This window comes from Sylvia atricapilla, chromosome 5 (genome assembly GCF_009819655.1).
Source record: "Sylvia atricapilla isolate bSylAtr1 chromosome 5, bSylAtr1.pri, whole genome shotgun sequence".
Lineage (NCBI taxonomy): Eukaryota > Metazoa > Chordata > Aves > Passeriformes > Sylviidae > Sylvia > Sylvia atricapilla.
In genome coordinates this window covers 52,209,393-52,227,947 of record NC_089144.1, presented here as the reverse complement: position 1 = coordinate 52,227,947, position 18,555 = coordinate 52,209,393, and the positions used below count along the sequence as shown (strand labels likewise).

Here is an 18,555-nt window from a genome sequence, read left to right as displayed (position 1 = left end):
TCAGAGAGTTTTTTGCCTTTTACAGGCCCTGCCTTTATTCTAAGCTCTTGTCTTCCAGAGCACAGTAGTTCAGTTACGGTAGGAACAGAAGTGAGAGCTGGGGCTCCCGGCAGAACCCCCCCTGTCAGATACTGGTCACACTCAACCTGCCTCTGCACCATCATTGCCTCTTGTAATGCTTTGCCAGAATTAGTTCACAGGCAGGATTTTCCTGGTAGAGAATGACCATGCAGAGAGGCAGGAGGAGGATCATTAATGCTGCAAATTCATATCCTTTTTTTGTTATTCTTACCGTAAAAATCCACAGTGGCAGGACATTTGGAGTTGATGTTCACTGAAACTTTAGGTGCAGCTTACAGGTGCCAATTTTTATACAAAATATACAGACACAAACAGGTGTGGACAGAGGTTTGATTTATATTCAGATGTAAAGCACAAAGTGTAATTTGTGACCATGTCTTGCCATATAGCACTCATCAGTCCAAACGTGCTTCAAACTGCTTAACTCTAGGCAGCCCATTACCAGGCAAATGGCATCAAAAGGACTGAATTTAGCTAAAAGATTCTACAAGGCTTTGGGGTCTAATTTGCAAAATAAGTGAAAAGATCAGGCAGCGTTTTTACTTTGTCCCATTGTTTTGCATGTCAAGTTCAAACTTGTCTTAAGAAGTGCCCATTTTGCATCAGCTGCTGTCTACATTTCTGAGCATTCATCTCTCCTGGACACCTCCTCACTCACCCATCACTTTCTGCTTCCCAATTCATCCTCTCCTGGATGTTTATGTTTGAGGCAGGAATGCTCAGAGCAGCTCTGCCTCCTAAGCTATTTGCTGCCTCTAATATCCTATTTAAGTCATTTTTATCATTTCACTTCCAAAACTGGAGAGAAAGCAAGGACACAATGCATAGGATACACACGGTTCCGGCTTCTGTCAGTCCTTTGCTTGTTCCTCCTTTTTTGGGAATTGATTTGAACCTCAAGGATTTGAGAAAATATTACCAGGAAAGCAGATTTTCACAGGGTAATTTGACATAAGGAGTTTTAAATCTAATTTTTAGTTTTTCCTCATCTACTTAGCAGCATGGGGGTTTTGTTGATTTTTTTTTTTCTTTCAGGTATCATACAGGCTTTTTGAAGACATGGGGCTTTTTGAAACCTTTAAAATACCAGTGAGGGAATTTATGAACTACTTTCATGCATTGGAGTGTGGATACCGAGAGATACCTTGTAAGTAAAAATTCCTGTCAGATAATGATGCTTCCTTAAAGTTTTGGGATTTTCCATACACTTTTCTATTGAAGCCTTTCTTCTTGCATTATAAAGCTACTGTTTTCTTCTAGTACATCCTGACCAAATGGATGGCTAGGCAGAGGCTGGTGCTGAACCCACAGCCTGTCGTCTTTTTTCTTTGTATTTCACCTTTTACATAGTTTCATAATTCATGGCAAAATCTGTACAAGCCAGAAATCACAGAAAGCTAGTATAAGTAAAGATTATTTCCCAATAATGCAAGTGTACCCCAGTGCCCCAGGTGGAGGTTCTTGACACATTTAACCCCCTAAATGCAACTTGGACTTCAACACAGTAGCAGTGCTATGCTACCAAAGGAGATGAGCTTTATAGGTAGAAAAAATATGCCAAATACACAAGTGAACCCTGTCCTGTTATACAGCTTAGCTGATATTTTTCAGTGGGTAGCATTTATTCACTGAAAAACCTGTTTTCCGTCATCCCCTAAGTGTTTACTAATTCAAACCGAAGTTATGACAGTGTTTCAGCTACAAAAGGCTCTTGTTTTCCCAAGAGGGAAGAGTTATTACCCCCTTTAACTGGCAGATAAACCCGGCACTGAGGAACACAGGCCATCCTGTTTTCTCTACAGAAAAATTTGAGAGACATCATTATAAGAAGTCATGTAGTCTCTCTGTCAAAATATTAAATACCAGTTGGAGCAGCTACAGTGGGAAGGGTTTAAGGAAAGCTACCTCAAAATGCCTTCAGCCAGGTGGTTTGGAGTCTGTTCTGGGAAAGTGTGAAAACCAGTTTCTGTCTTGTCCATGTGTTTGAACTGGATCAGGGACCTAAAGCAGCAGATTGCAGCCTAAGGAGGTTAGAGATGGAAGTCCCACAGTCTGTTCTACTAAAGCCTTTCCTTTCTGTTTAAAGCATTCAACTATTCATAGAGTCTTGGGGATTTTTGTGAACCTAGCACTCAATTTCCTTGTTTTTTCTTAAGTGTTTTTTGTTTTACTAAAGAGGAATCTCCTTCTAATACAAAATCAATTTATCTTCTGTTTTTTCATTTCCGTGAAAAAGGTGAAAACAGCTCTGATGCTCGTGGTAATGTTGGTTTTGTTTCTGCTGGGTTGACTGCCACACGGTACCCACTAGATGGTGCTGATATCCCTTCTGTCAGAAATATCCTGATGTCCTATAGCTGGGTGTTTTTCTTTCTCTCACAGATCACAACCGAATCCACGCCACTGATGTTCTACACGCCGTGTGGTACCTCACAACCCAGCCCATCCCAGGACTCCCCACTGTGATCAACGACCACGGCTCAGCAAGTGATTCAGGTATTTTTGTATGTTGTATTCCTAAAGTTTCTCTCATGAAATTTGCTCTAGGAAAGCCAACAAGTGAGGATTGCATGCAGAATATTTTTTGCAGTCTGTAACATGATGTTGTAGTTCAGCAGCACTATGGATGTTGGAGGTGTTCAGGTGCTTGTATAACTTTGAAGGTAGTAGAATTGTTCCTCCAAATACTTAACTTTTAATGATGTGTGAATTCAACCCTTTGTGGTCACCTCTAATGACAGATCTTTGTTACCATTTGATTTTTGCAAGAGGGTTTTTTTCCCAGAAAACTGTGTTATTAGTGCTTTTCAGTGTTGTATCAGAGGCAGCATAGACTTAAATCCTTAAACCCTTCATTATTTTGCTATTCTACAATTTCTGGGGCATGCAGGTAGTGACGCTGCTTGGCTGTCATGAAGTGTTCTTTGCTTTTCCTCACTATCTCCAAATAAAAAGACTTTTTACCATTTGACAATTGCTTTACAAGACCACACTTCTTTTTTATGATTGCCAACTACAGGAAGTTGTTCTTGCATTTTTATATTAACTTCTCCATGTGCAGCTGTGGCAACTAGAGGACCCGTCTCTGTTTTGTGGGAGTTCTCAGAGAGTTGGTAGAAAAGCAGGCGTTTGTTCCATTTCTGTGCCTTTTTTTTGTGTGTGTGACGTTATATTGTTTCATTCCTGGAAAAATTTATTAGCAAGGGATTTCAATGGCTTTGTAGGTGAGGTGGAATGAAAGGGGTTGATTTCTGGGCCTTTTTGATGTTTGTTATTTGAAAGACATTGTTCAACTGTTTGCAAGATCTGTTCAAGGTCATTCGGATTAAATTAGCAGAGCATCTCAGTATCTGTCTCTGACAGGTATGCTCAAGATGCTTCAAAAAGGGGATGATAAGAGGATTACCAGCAAAGATCCAAAGTCTAGACATTTGTATTTGAAAACATGCACTGTAGTTTAATTAGTAAATTCTAGTCTGTTGCTTTAAGGACTATCAGTGTCTCATAGACTTCTCTACATGATGAAAGAAATTAGAGAAAGGAGTGAGAAGATCAAGTTTCCCCACAAAGCTCCCAGAATGGTTGTGAATCCATGTCTTACTGCTTGTAACTTGCATAGTTTGAGAATAGGTTTTGCTGGATGGCTGGAAGATGCCCAGGTGGGATCAGAATTTGTTCCTTTCCAATTGTTTGCCTTATTGCACTAGATTGTAGGCACAGAAAGCATTGAGGTCAGGCTGCATTTATTCTTTCTGTAAACTTACTCCTCCTCTCCCTCCTTGATTGCTTCTGTTACAGTGGGTGACTGAAAAGGTGGCAGTGGGTTTTTATTGTTTTCATTTCTTTATTTCTGCTCAGATTCTGACAGTGGGATCACTCACGGCCATATGGGCTATGTGTTTTCGAAGACATACACACCTACAGATGACAGCTATGGGTGCCTGGCTGGCAACATCCCTGCCCTGGAGCTGATGGCTCTTTATGTAGCTGCAGCCATGCATGATTATGATCACCCAGGAAGGACCAATGCCTTCTTGGTAGCAACGAGTGCTCCTCAGGTAAATAAATCTCAGGCAGTGCTTCTGTACAGTTTGGAAGGTCTTGATGACAGCTTTTCCTTGCTGGTGGAAGCTGGTGGCTTCCATTAAGCACAAGTCTGCCAAATATTTTGAAACAGCTTGTCAAAGTGACAGAAATAATCACTTCGCTTGGGGATTGCTGGTAAGAGTCTTCTTACACACCCTCAGTTAGCAGATCTGTTAAGAAAGGTACTGGTAAACTTTGTCAGTGAAGAAGGTAAAGCTCTGCTGACTGATAGAGAATCTGCAACTGTGGAAGAATGAAAGAATTATTCTACCAAGTAATGCACAGAAAGATTAAAGAAAATAAATTGTGTAGTTGACTGTGCTTCTCAAGTTAATTGTGCATGATCATAACACATTTTCTGTTGTTTCTATAGAATATGAGCAGGTGTGATCTTTTTATGAGATTATTTGGAGGCAGGGAGTGGAAAATAATCTCAGTATTACAAATGTAAAATTGAGTCTTAGATTACACAGAAGTTGCTGCCAGTCCTGAGGGTTGAATTCAGTAATTCTGAGTCACTCTCTATTGGCTTAATTATGAGATCATCTTTCCATACTTTGCATAGCTGACCTGCCTGACTTCAGCACACTGTGCTGAAAAATACTTCTGTGGATGAGGAAATAAAAAAAGATATCTTAATGGTGGCAGATTTATTCCCCAGCTTGCAACCAAACCTACTGTCACCAAGAGAAAGTCACCTGAACTCGCTCTGGTATCAGTTTGTGTCTATGAATTGGTAGTAATCTTCTCATCCCTACAATGCATTTCTGTGATCAAGGGCTTTGATACTCTGGCAAGGTAAATAGATTGGGAGAAGACATGCACTATCTTTAAATCTAATTGTGAGAAACAAGTGCTATAGCTCTTGTGCTTGTAAAAATCAGAAAAGGAAGTTAGATGATTAGCCTTTATGTATTGACTCTAATTTGAAAATAATTTAATAGGAAATAAATAATTTTCTTGTTATTTTGTGAATGGAATTGCTCTCACCATGAGAGTTAGATGATGGTGTTTTTACAGGCTGAACTGTTCAAGTCTGGCACTGTGGACAGGCACTGGCCTGGTGAACAAGTGTTCCTTTCCTCTTTTTTTTTTTTTTTTTTTTTTTTTTTTTTTTCTGTTGTCAGTCGTAATGGTAAAGATTTCACCAGTTTTGGATTTTAGCTTATCTATCAGGCTGAGTATGTGTTTTCAGATTGAAAACTGGAGTTTCTCTAGTTTCTGTGTTTGGAATCAGCCCTACATGGACCCCACTGCCTGGTGCAATTACCAAAGGCAGTTACCCACTAAATGAGGTCAATTCTGAGAATGAGGGAAGCACACACACCTGTTTCATGTCAGCTACCAACCTGTGGCTGAAACAGGACAGTCCCTTGCTGTGGTTTTGCTGAGGTGTTCTCAGCTCCTCGCTTTGCTCCCACAGGCGGTGCTGTACAACGACCGCTCCGTGCTGGAGAACCACCACGCTGCTGCTGCCTGGAACCTCTTCATGTCCAGGCCAGAGTACAACTTCCTGGTCAACCTGGACCACGTGGAGTTCAAACATTTCCGCTTCCTCGTCATCGAGGCCATTCTGGCCACTGACCTGAAGAAACACTTCGATTTCGTAGCCAAGTTCAACGCCAAGGTGAGATCAGTTTGGGTCTCTGGGGGATGGTCAGAAAAGATTGTGGGCCTTGGTAGCATCCAGCAAAAAGGATTTCTGCTTTCTCTGAATGTCCTTTCGGGTGCTGTAAAATGTTGAATAATAGTCTGGCCATTCTGTTGGGTTTTACTTATTCAAAGTTAGTAAACACAGCTTCTCTTCTTATGCATATTTACTTTTTTTCAGAAAATGGTTTCAGGCCAAAAATATTAAGAACTATTTTTGTAGGCTACTTTTCAACATTGCTTTCTTGTTCACTGGCACTTTAGACCTATTAGCAAAGCACTCAGGAATAAAAAGTCAAAGGTGTTATTACCAAGTTTCCGTGATGGCTACTTTAAGTGAATTTTTACTGGCTTATTCTTACTGTTGTATTATCAAATTCCTTTCTTTCCTTTCTCTTTCCAGAGAAAGGTCACTAAAGATCTTTCCTGCATGCTCCATTCAGTAAGCCATAAAATCACAACCCTGAGAAAGAAACCATTCTTAAGAACAGTTCACAGTTTCAACCTAACTTACTAGAAATCACCTCCTATTAAGATATTTAATAAACTCCATCAAAGTTTTTGGCATGTTAACTAGATACCTGCCTTCTTGTTCCCTGTGAGAAACCCCCCAGAACAGTGTGTTTTGTACCTAGGACCTCTTAGCTGTTTCAGTGATATGGATAAAATGTTTTCCTGTGGCATGACTTAGGATGGATCTGTGTGCTGACACTTTGAAGCCACCAGACATGTGACTGGGGTTTTTTTTTTCCATTTCCTTGTAACATCTCTCTTTGTCAGGCTTTAAGAAGCTTTAGAGAGAGGCCCTAGATCCATAAAAGTCTGAGCTCCTTCTGCTCCCCTGCTAGTCATGTCCCTTCCAACCTTAACCTTTCTGCTTTTATTTTAGAGCAATATGTGTCACTTTTTCTTGTGAGAGGTATGGGAAAAATAGAGAAAAGAAAAAAGGGAAAAAATAGTTTCAGCCATACTTAGATCAAACAGGGAAATAAGTTCATTACACACATCTTCACGCTGCAATCAAGCCATCATGGTATTTTATAGTAATTTATATTTATATACCTATTGGTAAATATAACTTCTTGAAAAATGCCATGGAAAGATTGCATTTGTTTGTTTTCCCAGTAAGTGCTTTCAAACAGGTGCATAATGTGCTAAATATTGACTTCTCATTATTCATCTCAATGTTCTTTGGCTTTCCCTTTTTTTCCTTTTCCATATTGTTAATTCCAGCTTGGGGTTAGGTCACCTGCTTCCCCTGGTGATTTTGTTAAACAACTAAATACATTGTACAATATCCCACGTCAGAACTTCCTCTTTTGCCTGGGATTGCCATCATTTTTCCTTTTTCCTGTCTCCTAGGTGAACGATGATGTTGGAATTGACTGGACCAACGAGAACGACCGCTTGCTGGTTTGTCAGATGTGCATCAAACTGGCTGACATCAATGGGCCTGCAAAGTGCAAAGACTTGCATCTGCAGTGGACAGAAGGCATCGTCAATGAGTTTTATGAACAGGTAAATGCATTCCAAAGCTGCATGCCTGGTGTTCTGAAGCATGATAGTGAGTGAAGAAATCTCGGAGGATAGGGATGAAGAGGTTGGCTAGAGTTACATTAATTCATTTTTTTGCTGGACCAGTGAAAGTCCACTTGTCACTGAAGTTTCTGATGTGTCCTCAGAGACCTCTGATGATTGTGTTTCTACAGGCTAAACTGTTCAAGTCTGCCACTGTGGACAAGCACTGGCATGGTGAACAAATGTTCCTTTCCTCTTTTTTTTTTTTTTCCCTGTTGTCAGTCACTGTGGCTGTCATTTCCCTCTTTAGTGCAAACCATGTTTTCATCCTTCCTTCTGTGTTCTCTCAAGGCATCAGCTGGTTCTCATGGCTCTCCTCTGCAGTCTCACACTTTTATTGACATGTAGTCTCCAGAAGTGGACACAACATCCTTGTTCAGATGCCTAAAGAGAGCAGTGGGATTGTTTTAGCTTCTCTGCAGGCCACATCTCTGTTCACACAACCAGAACCTCTATGTGCTGAGCAGGACTGTAACACTGCTTTCAGCTCATCACAGGGTTTCAGCTCATCACAGGCCAACCACATCTGCTCCCTATACATTGATCCTGACCCACACTTAAATTTTAAAACATTTGCAGCTCTCAGAGGTTTGTCAGTACAATCACACTAATTATGCAAGGCCATGCTGGTGGCACAAGGAAGGAGGACAGCCACACATTGATTTACAGAGACCTGGGAATACAGCCAGGCACTGCTCCTCTCTTTCTAGGTGTAAGGGAGCCCTTAATTGAACCTTTTCTCATTATAAACTATTTAGCCCGGCTGAGTGCAAGGGTCGAGGCTGTTCCCACACTATTCCTCTGTTTCCTGAGTGGGAACATTTTGAATGTTCTGGTCAGAATTAACTCCACATCCTGTCCTTTCCAGATGAAGCAAACAGGCTAAATCACTGAACAAGACAACCCACAGACTTCTCAGGGAGGCAATGCCATAACTTGGAGTCACAGACTAATCCCTTTTAAAGCTTTTTCAACTTCCCTTAAATTTACTGCACTTACAGTTTGGAAAAAAAAAGAAAAAGTCCAGCCAGGATTTACTGCTGCCTTCTGAAGTATGTAAACAGACAGGGAAAGGTGTATAACTCATCCATTGACCTGAACCTTCTTCACTTCTTTCAAATCTCCCAATGAAAAGAAAGTACAATGAGCCTTACATATAGTATGAATATAGCTGGTTCCACTTTTTTGTTCATTTTTTTCTTTAACGGAGAGAGTGTGCCCCAAAACAACCTTCATGTCCCAAATTTTCTTTCAGGAAATGCTTTTCTTCTTCATTAAAACTGTCCCAACAATTGACAATTCTGGTGGTGATTGCAGCTTATGTGGGTGACTTGTGCATGCAGACAGAAGAAGTTAATCAGATGTATAATATGACTTTTCTTTTTTCCAATAAAATTTATATCAGAGGGAAGTGTCCCAATATATTAATATCATCAAAGCATTGGACAGTGAATCAAGTTTGTGAGGGAACAGATGTGGAAGATATTTTGTTATCTGTTACACAGTATGAACCTGTGTTCAGGATCTTTCATCATTCAGAAATGGGATCCAAAACACAGAACATTTTCTTTCTTGGGCTTGCTTTTGGCAATCAGGAGGATGGGCTAGATTCTCCATTTCTTTTATCTCTAGAAAAATCTGGTTTTATTTACTGTAATATGTTGCAAGAGGTGTGTCAAACCATAGTCATCATGCTTTTGAGCATTAGATTTTTTTCTGCGACTGGAAGTCTTCATATTCTCATTTCTAAAAAAGGAGAATTTTATGGAAAGTTTGAATTTCCCTGGAAGTATTATCAAAAAGGACACATATGTGAATTCAACCTATACTGTGAAAATCATGAAATATCTTTGTTACAATAAACATCAATTTCTTTGAAGAATTTCACTCCCATATAAATAAAAACTGCTAATTAAAAATGTATTGTATAAAAATATTCAAAATACTGTGCCATATTGTTGCAGGATGTTTCCTTCTCTTTACATGTCCAGCATAATTATTTGAAGACAGGATAGACATATTAGAATTTAAAAAAACACACTGCAAGATGTTTCACATAATAAATCCTGTTTTAACAGAACAATAAAAAAGATTTTGTAAACATTTCAACAGTCAGAATTTCTCCCAGTTCACAACTAGGAAATCTCAGATATGTTTCTGTAAAGAGCATGCTGTCACCTCTTCTTAATTTGCTTGCTATTTCAAGAATGGATGGCATGTTTCAGTGTTTTGTAAGCACAAATGTTTTGTTTTTAATCATCGAGCATAACATTTCAGGGTTGCTTATTATAAAATTAACAAACAAAACACAAGGAAATGAGATATTTGTTGTACATACTCCAGAATTTAGCTCTCATTTTTTGGCCTTCACCAAATACAGATACAGACAGTGTGTTGGTCAGCTATGAGGACCATTACTTTTGAAAAATTTACATTACAAGGAGATAAATATAAGCAAAGTTTATACTTTTATACATAATGGAAACTGAAAATGTGTCTCCAAATTCTAATCTATATCCTTAAATATAGAACTCTGTATTGTATTACAGCATTCAGTTACGTATCGGGCATGAGTAGGGAGATTAGATATTTTGTGAGGGGGAGATGGTAACTGGTGTTTTGATGTTTGCTCAGCTGAAAGCAAACTGATATCACCAGAAGCTTTACTGTGTTAGGGAATTGAGGATATCAGATTTGGTCCTGCAATGAAATTTTACTTTCTTTTACATCATGGGAAGAGAGATAAAAAACTCATCTTATGCCTCCCTCTCTCCCTCAAAAAAGCTAACGGAAAGCTTCATGGGATTGATTTCCTGGTTTTGAACAAATCAATGCCATACGTTGCTTTCATAGGGATCGTTCTAATACTCAATAGGAAACAAATATTTATGACCCAAAGCCAAGAGGACATCTCCAGGTTACTTTTAATAAGGATGAAATTAATAAGAAAACTAGTCTGCTGAGATAGCTCTGTCTTGTAGAAGTTGCCTTATTCCCTGTAAACAAGGTTGTTGTGAACTAACAATCACACAATCAGAAGGGATTATTTTTTTTTTAATAATGTGAAGAAAGAAATTAAATAACAATATTCAAGTTTTCACACCATGTAAAGTTCAGGGCTAGGGGCATCCTTCTGCAGAGCCATTAACATCCTTGTTAAACTCATATTATCAGCAGTGGGTTGGTATCAGCTCCTGCAAGAACAGAGCTGTAACTGACCCTTTGACACTGCAGCAAGGTCATGGTGGAAGTGCCAGAGTGGCATTCAGGTGTTGTTCTTTCAACATCTCTAATTGGTTGGAGACTCTTTACTCCTTTTTGTGACATAGTTTTGTTTCATTTAGCTTGGGTAAATTATGGCTGTTTTTCATCTCCAGGGTGATGAAGAGGCCAGCCTGGGCCTGCCCATCAGTCCTTTCATGGACCGCTCTGCTCCTCAGCTGGCACACCTCCAGGAATCCTTCATCACTCACATTGTGGGGCCACTCTGTAACTCCTATGACTCAGCGGGGCTGATGCCGGGAAAATGGATAGAAGACAGTGATGAATCAGGAGACACTGATGAGCAAGAAGAGGAAGAAACAGCAGAAATGGAAACTTGTGAAAACGCCGAATCCAGTAAGTGGTTGACACTTCCGTTTCCCAACAAAACAAGTTCCACGCTGTGACCAAAAGACCAAGCAGAGGCTGGTTAAATGTGGGCTTTCTCCAGAATGACAGTAAATCAGTCCTTGCTGCTCTTGGTGAAGCTGTGGCCACTTATGTTGTTAATGCTCCATGGTTTCAGGACCAATGTGTTCATATCTACCACTTATTTCTACCTTAGTTGGGGTTTCTGGTGGTGGATTATCTGTCTGTGCATGAGGGCTTTCTAGACTCTTTCAGCGCTGGTGTGAATAAACTACAAGAGTTTCAGTTGAAGAAGGATGTTTGGGAGAAGATTTTTCAAGGAAAACACTCGTCATTTCCATGAGTTAACATGACAGACAGGAATAATAGAATGAGGGTCTGAAATGCTGATGCAGTAAAAGAGTTTTTAACAACAGAATCCTTTTAATGTAAGTCTCCTCAAGGTAACATGGAGAAGAGTGGGAGGAGAGTTGGCACTGAGCATTGCTGTGTTGTGTGCTGGGAGCTGCATCACTTGGCTAATCAGTAACTAAAGCTCTTATTCTCCTTTCTCTCTTCTAGAAAGGCGACTTCGACAATATTTACTGTACTGAGATGGAAGTTTTTTACCCTGAAAGGAGATTTGAGGCACTTGTGGAAAGTGATTTTTAAGACAGAATACTGCAATTGTAGACCTCTTTCTTTTATCAGTTTAATCCTGCATTACCTTTTTCTTTCTTTCATGTTCTTTCTCACTCTGAATTTTCTATTACTGTTCCTTTATTTCCCTCTTCTGAAATTTTCTCCTCTTTATTTCCCTCTTTCCTCTCTCTCTCCTGTATCCAGAAGTTTTAGGGAACAGCAGCCTTAAGTGCACTCATCATAAATATCAATACATAGCTTTTTCCCTCAGTTTTTTCGTTCTTTCTTACACACTTTCATGCCCTGCCTGGGTATCATCCCTGTTTTCTGTTGCGAAAGCCGAGAGAGATTTGATGAGTGCAGTAAGCCACATATGGATGTGGAACTAAAATCTGTCTCCTGTAGTGCAGAATTGACCTTTTATCTCTAGTAAGATCCAGAGGTAAAGAGTTTGTATTTAAGAAATCATTGCTGTTTTTCACGCACTCACGCTTACACATATTTTAAGTTTAGCACATTCACATGCACAAAAAAATCTCCTAGAGAAGAGTAAACATCCAGAAATATAACACACATGGGCTTATTTAGCACCTTATGATCTGTCAGTTCTGTAATAGGCAGAGCCACATGTTTGTGGCAGATTGGCCATTATGGTAGTGCCTATTTGGAGGAAATGGATGCAAATGGTAATTAATACAGACCCCAAAGCCTGCTAATGATACTGCTGTATTAAAAAAAAAAAAAAAGATGAAGGATATTCTTATATATCCATGGAGTGTCTAAACTTACTGTGAAATCCTTGGTTTCCTTTCATCTAGTATCTCTATTCACCCATCTTCTGTATTACCATTAGTGGATTCAAACAATGCTGTTTTCAGATTAAAGTACTGATTGTTATTAATCCTTTTCACATTGCAAACAAACTGATTTTGGTGGTCTTCTGTTTTCTTTTTTACATTCTACCCTGTTATAGTACCTTACTATTCAGCCTGGTATTTTTAGACTATGGTTTTTCAAAACTTGAAAAATTAATGTATCAGAAGTTTTTAAATATTCAACGAATTTTTTCTACTTCTTTTGTACCAAATGGGGGATGCTCCTCGATCTTACTAATGTGTGGCAAATTGTTTTCTTCAGGTCCCCATAATTCTCTGTGACTGTGGGGACCTTCCTCAGGATTCTGTGATATCTTTTGTGTCAATATAGGGGGCTCTAGTTCCTTAGAAATGTGTACCTGTGATTAACACAATTTTGGACTTTCTAAACTTTCTCTGTGAAACAATAAAAGGTTGAGATGTCGCATGCACAGACATTAAGACTGGCATAGGTATTGGAAAAAATCTTTTGATGAAAACGCCTTTTAGGCAGATAGAAATATAATTGTGGCACAAAACACTTCATCTAGGTCCTGATAATTCACTGAAGCAGTTGAGATAAATTTAAGGGTTATAACCTTAAAGTAGCCTTAAGTAATTTTTTTTTTTTTACTATACAGCAGCATGTACTTTCCCTGAGGGTCTTATGCAAGTACAAAAATTAAACAGATTCACTCTTTAGTGATTCAGATAAAATTTAACTCCACAGCAGTTGTCTGCAGAGAGCAACAAGATGTGGGGTCACCTGGGAAACCCAGGAGAGAATGTCCTGCTGTAGCATTGGCAGGGTAGAGTCTTCTTATTAGTGCTAAACCTGAAAGTTTCCTACAGCGAACCAAGGGCTTTCTAATGAAGGATTGAATTGGATTTGGTCTGTGCTCAGTGAAAAGCTCTTTGTTTCCAGTTCAAAAGCTTCAGGGGCTCAACATTTTGGATCCTGACACAGACATACTTTAGGCAACCTGCAAATACTAATCCACACAAATTTATTTGGTACAAAACATTCCTCTACGTCACCTTCTTTAAAGAAGAACCAGCATTTGTCTTTGGAGGGTTTTTATTATTCCAGTTCTGTGACTGCCATTGTCCCTGTTAATGACCAGGAAAATTTTTCAAACTTTGTACTACTTAGGAGTTAACAATCTGTATTGGACAGACTATATTGACAGGGAAAAAAAAACACCCTTCAGACAGCAAAGCACTTGTAGTGTCAGCTGTGTCAAGAGCCATGAGAACCACCAGGGACAAAAACACTTTGTAGGCTGAGGGCAGGGGACAGGTGCCTCAAAAGCAAAGAGAAGAAAGCTCCCTGATAGTATTTGGCTATATTAGTACTTCAGTACTCAGGCTGGTGCCAAAGCAACATTATGCTTAAGCTTTAAGGTCACTTCGACTGCTATGGTGGAACGATAGATGACTTTGAAAATGGAACATAGGAAAACAAAATCAGGATTTTTTTTTTTTCCCTAGGACAATCAGCAGGGATCTATTGGGGTGAGGAGGGCACAGAATTTATTGTGTTTTGATCAGACTCTTTAAGAACTTGAATATAAAATGAGCAGAAAGAGCTCAGCAACGTTTTTTATGCATAATCATTCAAAGACTAGATACCGCTGTGAGCAACTGAGTCAGGCACAACATGCAGCCTTAGGATGGGATGAAGCTGGGGCTCAAAATGTACAGGAAACCAGTTTGCTTTCCCTGAAATCTGGAGAGGCATAGCTTTCTGAATTTTAACAATGTTTAAATTTTTGGGTTTAAAAATCTATCATGTACATTCTGACTGCTTCCTATGCCTTCAGTCTCTTTTCCTTCTCCTTTAGAAACCAGTACATTAATGTTGCATGGTGTTTTACAGGAAAGAAGAAGTTCAAGAGGAGGAAAATCTACTGTCAGATCACTCAGCACCTGCTTCAGAACCATAAGATGTGGCAGAAAGTGATTGAGGATGAGGAGAGGTTAGCTGGGTCAGAGAAGCAAGGCACGGAGCAATCCCCACTGCACCAATCTTCAGAACAAATCCAAGCCATCAGGGAAGAGGAGGAGGAGAAAGGGAAGGCCAAGAAGGATGAAGAGGAGAACACAACTGTAGAACCAAACCAATGACAATATTTACAGCAGTATTTTAAGACAGATTGACTTGTGCACAGACTCTTTCTCAAGCCAGCACAGCATTTAGACACAACACTGTAGAAGTATGGGATAATGCGCCTACAGCTGTTCATTTGTTTCTCTTTCCTTTTTATGGTGAGGTACATTGTTTAAACTCCTATGCTCAAGGAAGCTTTCACACTGCAACACCGGCTTTACAGACTTTCTTTGAAGAGATTTGGGGGTGGACGGAATTATATAAATATATATATATATATATAGCCAGGGTTATTGGCTGCACACTTCAGCAAAATACATTTAATGATATATTATGGTCACTGTGATATTTACAGGAGAAAGTTATCTAAGGAAATGCTGCTTCTGAAGCACATTTGCAGTTAACAGTAAGGTACCAGTTAAGTAGCTTTTGCTCTTAATGCTGAGGGATAAAAGTTCCAAAGCTTTACATGAATGCTGATATATCCTGCCAACACATATATGTGAGTGAGGGGGTGTTTGCAAGTGTGAGTGGATGTGAGGAAACACAGCATGGTCTGAGTTCTTACCACACTAGCTGTAGCACATGTCCCAGCATACCACAACAAACAGAAGGCCAGAATTTAAGAGAATTCATGCCTGCAAGGGAACAATTTTGAGAAGCTTTGCTTTCCCATAGCCCTCCAACCCCAGCTGTGGGCAGCAGTGGCCCAGGCAGCTGCACTGGCCCTACCCAGCTGTGCTGACACCTCCTCCTCCTCCTCCTCCTCCTCCTTGGCTCCTCCTGGACTGCTGGTGAAAGGGATGTGCCAGGAGCGCTATTTCCAAAGTGGGAACCGCATGGCACAGCAATGTGTTCCCCTGGAGATACCCTCCCTGTGGTTCTGCAGGTGTGAAGGGCTGTGTGGGGTCAGCACGCCTGTTTGGGCAAGAGAAATCAGGGAGCTGCAGGCACTCTGTCCTCTTCTGCCCTCACCCCCTGCCTCTCTCTGCATCAATGACCAAGTGCATCATTTAAGAACAAAGCTAAACTGTTGTGAGAGAAAGCAAGGGGAGCGTGGGGGCCATGGCCTTCCCCAGAAAAAGGCAAAGAGTGCATCAGGAGCTGCATGGGGGACAGGTGCCAGTCCTGCATGGGCCAGCAACCACTCACATGAGCTTCAGAGAACTTGGGTTTTCAGTGTCAGGTGCTGAATGGGAACAGTTTGTTGCTGGCGTTCTGCTTAGAAGCAGCATGTTTGATCCCACCAATATACCTTTTTTTTTTTTTTTTTTTTTTTTTTTTTTTTTTTTTTTTTTTTTTGAGAGAGAGAGAGAGAAAGAAAAAGATCAAGCCTATAAGAACAGCCGATCTTTTTTGTTGTTGTTGTTCTGTTCATTTGTTTTCTCTGTTGTTTATGCTGTGAGCCAAATGTCTATTTAAAAGGTTGGGTATTCACTTTCAATATTTTATTTCACGGTATATTTGTCAATGATTAGCTATCTAGATGTAAATATGGAAAAATTTTTATGGATTCCTGTAGATAATGATATCTTTAAGAAAAAAAAAGAAAAAGAAAAAAGGGAAAAGTTGTTTTGTAAAGGTAATTTTTTAAAAAATAAATACAAAAACATTTTTATAGCCATTTCCAAACCCCACAAATAAGTCTTGAGTAATTTGTATAAGACCCTTCTGGGAAACCAGTGGTCTACAGGATCAAGGCTTTAGAATATTAATGCTTTTGGGAACTGGCAGCACCAACCAGTAGCCCACAATTTAGAGATCTGTTCCCACAGAAAGAGTTTTATATATATATATATATATAAACTTCAGTATCTCTCAAAAATCCTTTGACTATGTATGCTTTTTCTACTTTGATTCTGCAGCCCACTACCAAGAAGACAGCTGCTTGTGAGAGTAAGATTCCTTGTGAAAGGCAGAGTTTGTAGAAGTCCTTTCTGTATTAAATTTCTGTCATTACAGCCATCACTTTTTGCTATTGTTACACATTCACCAAATTTCATGATCCTGTTGACACCTCCCCAAAATGTTGGAAAACATTCTCTATCAAAGCCAGTCACGTGTGTGCTATCACTTCAGAATTCCTTCTTGTTTTGTGTTTCTGTCAGAATGAGGTTTTGATCAAAAGAAGATTTGGGGTTTTTACTGGTTGCATTTCCCTGATATTGTCCTGTCCTACTCTTACGAGTAGAAAATGTGTTTGCCTTTCAGCAGAGTGACTGGAGAACGGTTCTGAATGCTTTTATCAGCAGGAAGATTTAGGAAGTGTTTTCCAATGAATACAGGAAGGCAAGGATCCAAATTCCACTGCTGTTTTAAAGGGAAGGGACATAGAAGAATTCATTCAAAAGAAAAGAGTTGTCTCCAAGATCTGAGCAAGTCTCCACCAATTCCAGCTTGCATTTTTTTCATATCTCTTCAGTCACTTTGATAATTTTATTTGGGCTTTTCTTGTACAAGTGATATGCATACCTTATAGTATGAGAAGGATTTATTATGCCTCATTCTGTCCTTTAAAAATTAAACTTACAGAGATGCTTTAATATGTCACATCTCCAAGCATTCTTTCTCAATTTTCTGTGCATAATCACTGCAACTGGATTTTAATACTGAGTTTTATATTGCCTTTGCTGGAAAATGAAAAAATTCTGTTGGAGCAAGTGTTAATGTGTGCCCAGTTTGTAAAATTACAAAGAAGCATTCAAGAATGAGGCAAAATCCTGTAAGTAGGGTTTCACGTATTCCTCTAAACTGGCATAGATAGGGTTGAAGAGAACTAAGAATAACTAAGAACAGTTATCTAAAAATGAACTGAAATTAAACCATTGTACTTTTCTAGTTAGTTTTTGGTTGGCATTAGGTAACATTAGTTTTTCTGCATTGCCAAGGCAGCTGTTAGAAATTGATTGCTACCCAATGCCTGTTCATGGGAAGAGTCATTGATGAAGAAATTGCTTACAGGCTTAAAATGAGAACGATTCTTGTTTTTATCCAAACTAGAAAGAAATTCCAGTGAAGAAGCTGAAGTAGCTGTGAGTGCTCAGCTTGGTGAGACGTGACTTTTTTTTCCCCACTCCAAATAGTTAGTAATCTAATTTCTGAAGGTGGTCCCTCCTCATGAATCTGATTCTTAGTCTTTGAAGTGCATGTCTGGCAGGCAGCAATCAGGAAATCTCCAGGTTGGCTTACATAGAACACAAAAGAAAATACCAGAGAGATTTTATGTTAAGAATGTGAAAACCTTTTTGTTCTGTTTTGTTTTTTTTTTTTGTTTTGGGTTTTTTTTTTTTTTGTGCTTTGGGGTTTATAGATAATGAAGCAGGTAATTTAGGGGGTTTTATAATATTTTCTAGTCCAAAAGATGCAAAACTTTCCACCTGCATTTACAGCAGCCTTTTGGAGGCAGATCTTGAAGGTTTTCCATTTTGTGTAGTTCTTTGGTGTTGCAAGCACCAAATAACCCACAGCCTATGAAATATATTAGGAAAGAAAAACAAATAAAAGAAAAATAATTGTATTCAGTCACCGAAATGCTCGTGTTTTAGGTGGGATGTTTACAATGTTGATATGAATTCCTGGTACATACCATATGTAAAGCAACATGTAAAGAAAGTAACCCAATTTAAAACAGAGTTTTGCAGTGGCAAACCCAAAGTACTTTAGTTTTCTGTTCTTTAGAAACAGGAAGAGAAAGGCTAGGTCTTTTTTTTCCAGTTGGATATTTTGTTTTTTCCCACTTAAATGGCGTTTGCTGTCTGATCCTGTTCTCTTCTAGTCTAGAAGTTTGCCTGAGATGTGAGGCTTTTGCACTCCCTGCAGCTCCCAGTGCAGTGACAGTAGGACTCTGTGTGTCACATAGCAATCACATGTAAACACTTCTGTCTTTATATTGGCACTTATGTTGGTAGTCACATGGTGTTTAGCATGGAATGTACCTTCTCTCAT

At 39.3% G+C, this 18,555-nt stretch overlaps 1 protein-coding gene across 2 annotated transcripts in view; it reads left to right on the top strand.

Moving 5' to 3' along the window:
* Positions 1–17,427, top strand: part of PDE3A (phosphodiesterase 3A) — a 159,853-nt gene extending 142,426 nt beyond the window's left edge. For both annotated transcript variants that reach the window (XM_066319504.1, XM_066319505.1), the window contains 7 exons: positions 1,117–1,228; positions 2,464–2,577; positions 3,940–4,139; positions 5,591–5,794; positions 7,180–7,335; positions 10,773–11,013; positions 14,380–17,427. In XM_066319504.1, coding sequence (XP_066175601.1) covers positions 1,117–1,228; positions 2,464–2,577; positions 3,940–4,139; positions 5,591–5,794; positions 7,180–7,335; positions 10,773–11,013; positions 14,380–14,627 — 1,275 coding nt within the window. In that variant the 3' untranslated portion in view covers positions 14,628–17,427. The remainder of the gene's footprint in view (positions 1–1,116; positions 1,229–2,463; positions 2,578–3,939; positions 4,140–5,590; positions 5,795–7,179; positions 7,336–10,772; positions 11,014–14,379) is intronic.
* The last annotated feature ends 1,128 nt before the right edge of the window (positions 17,428–18,555 follow it).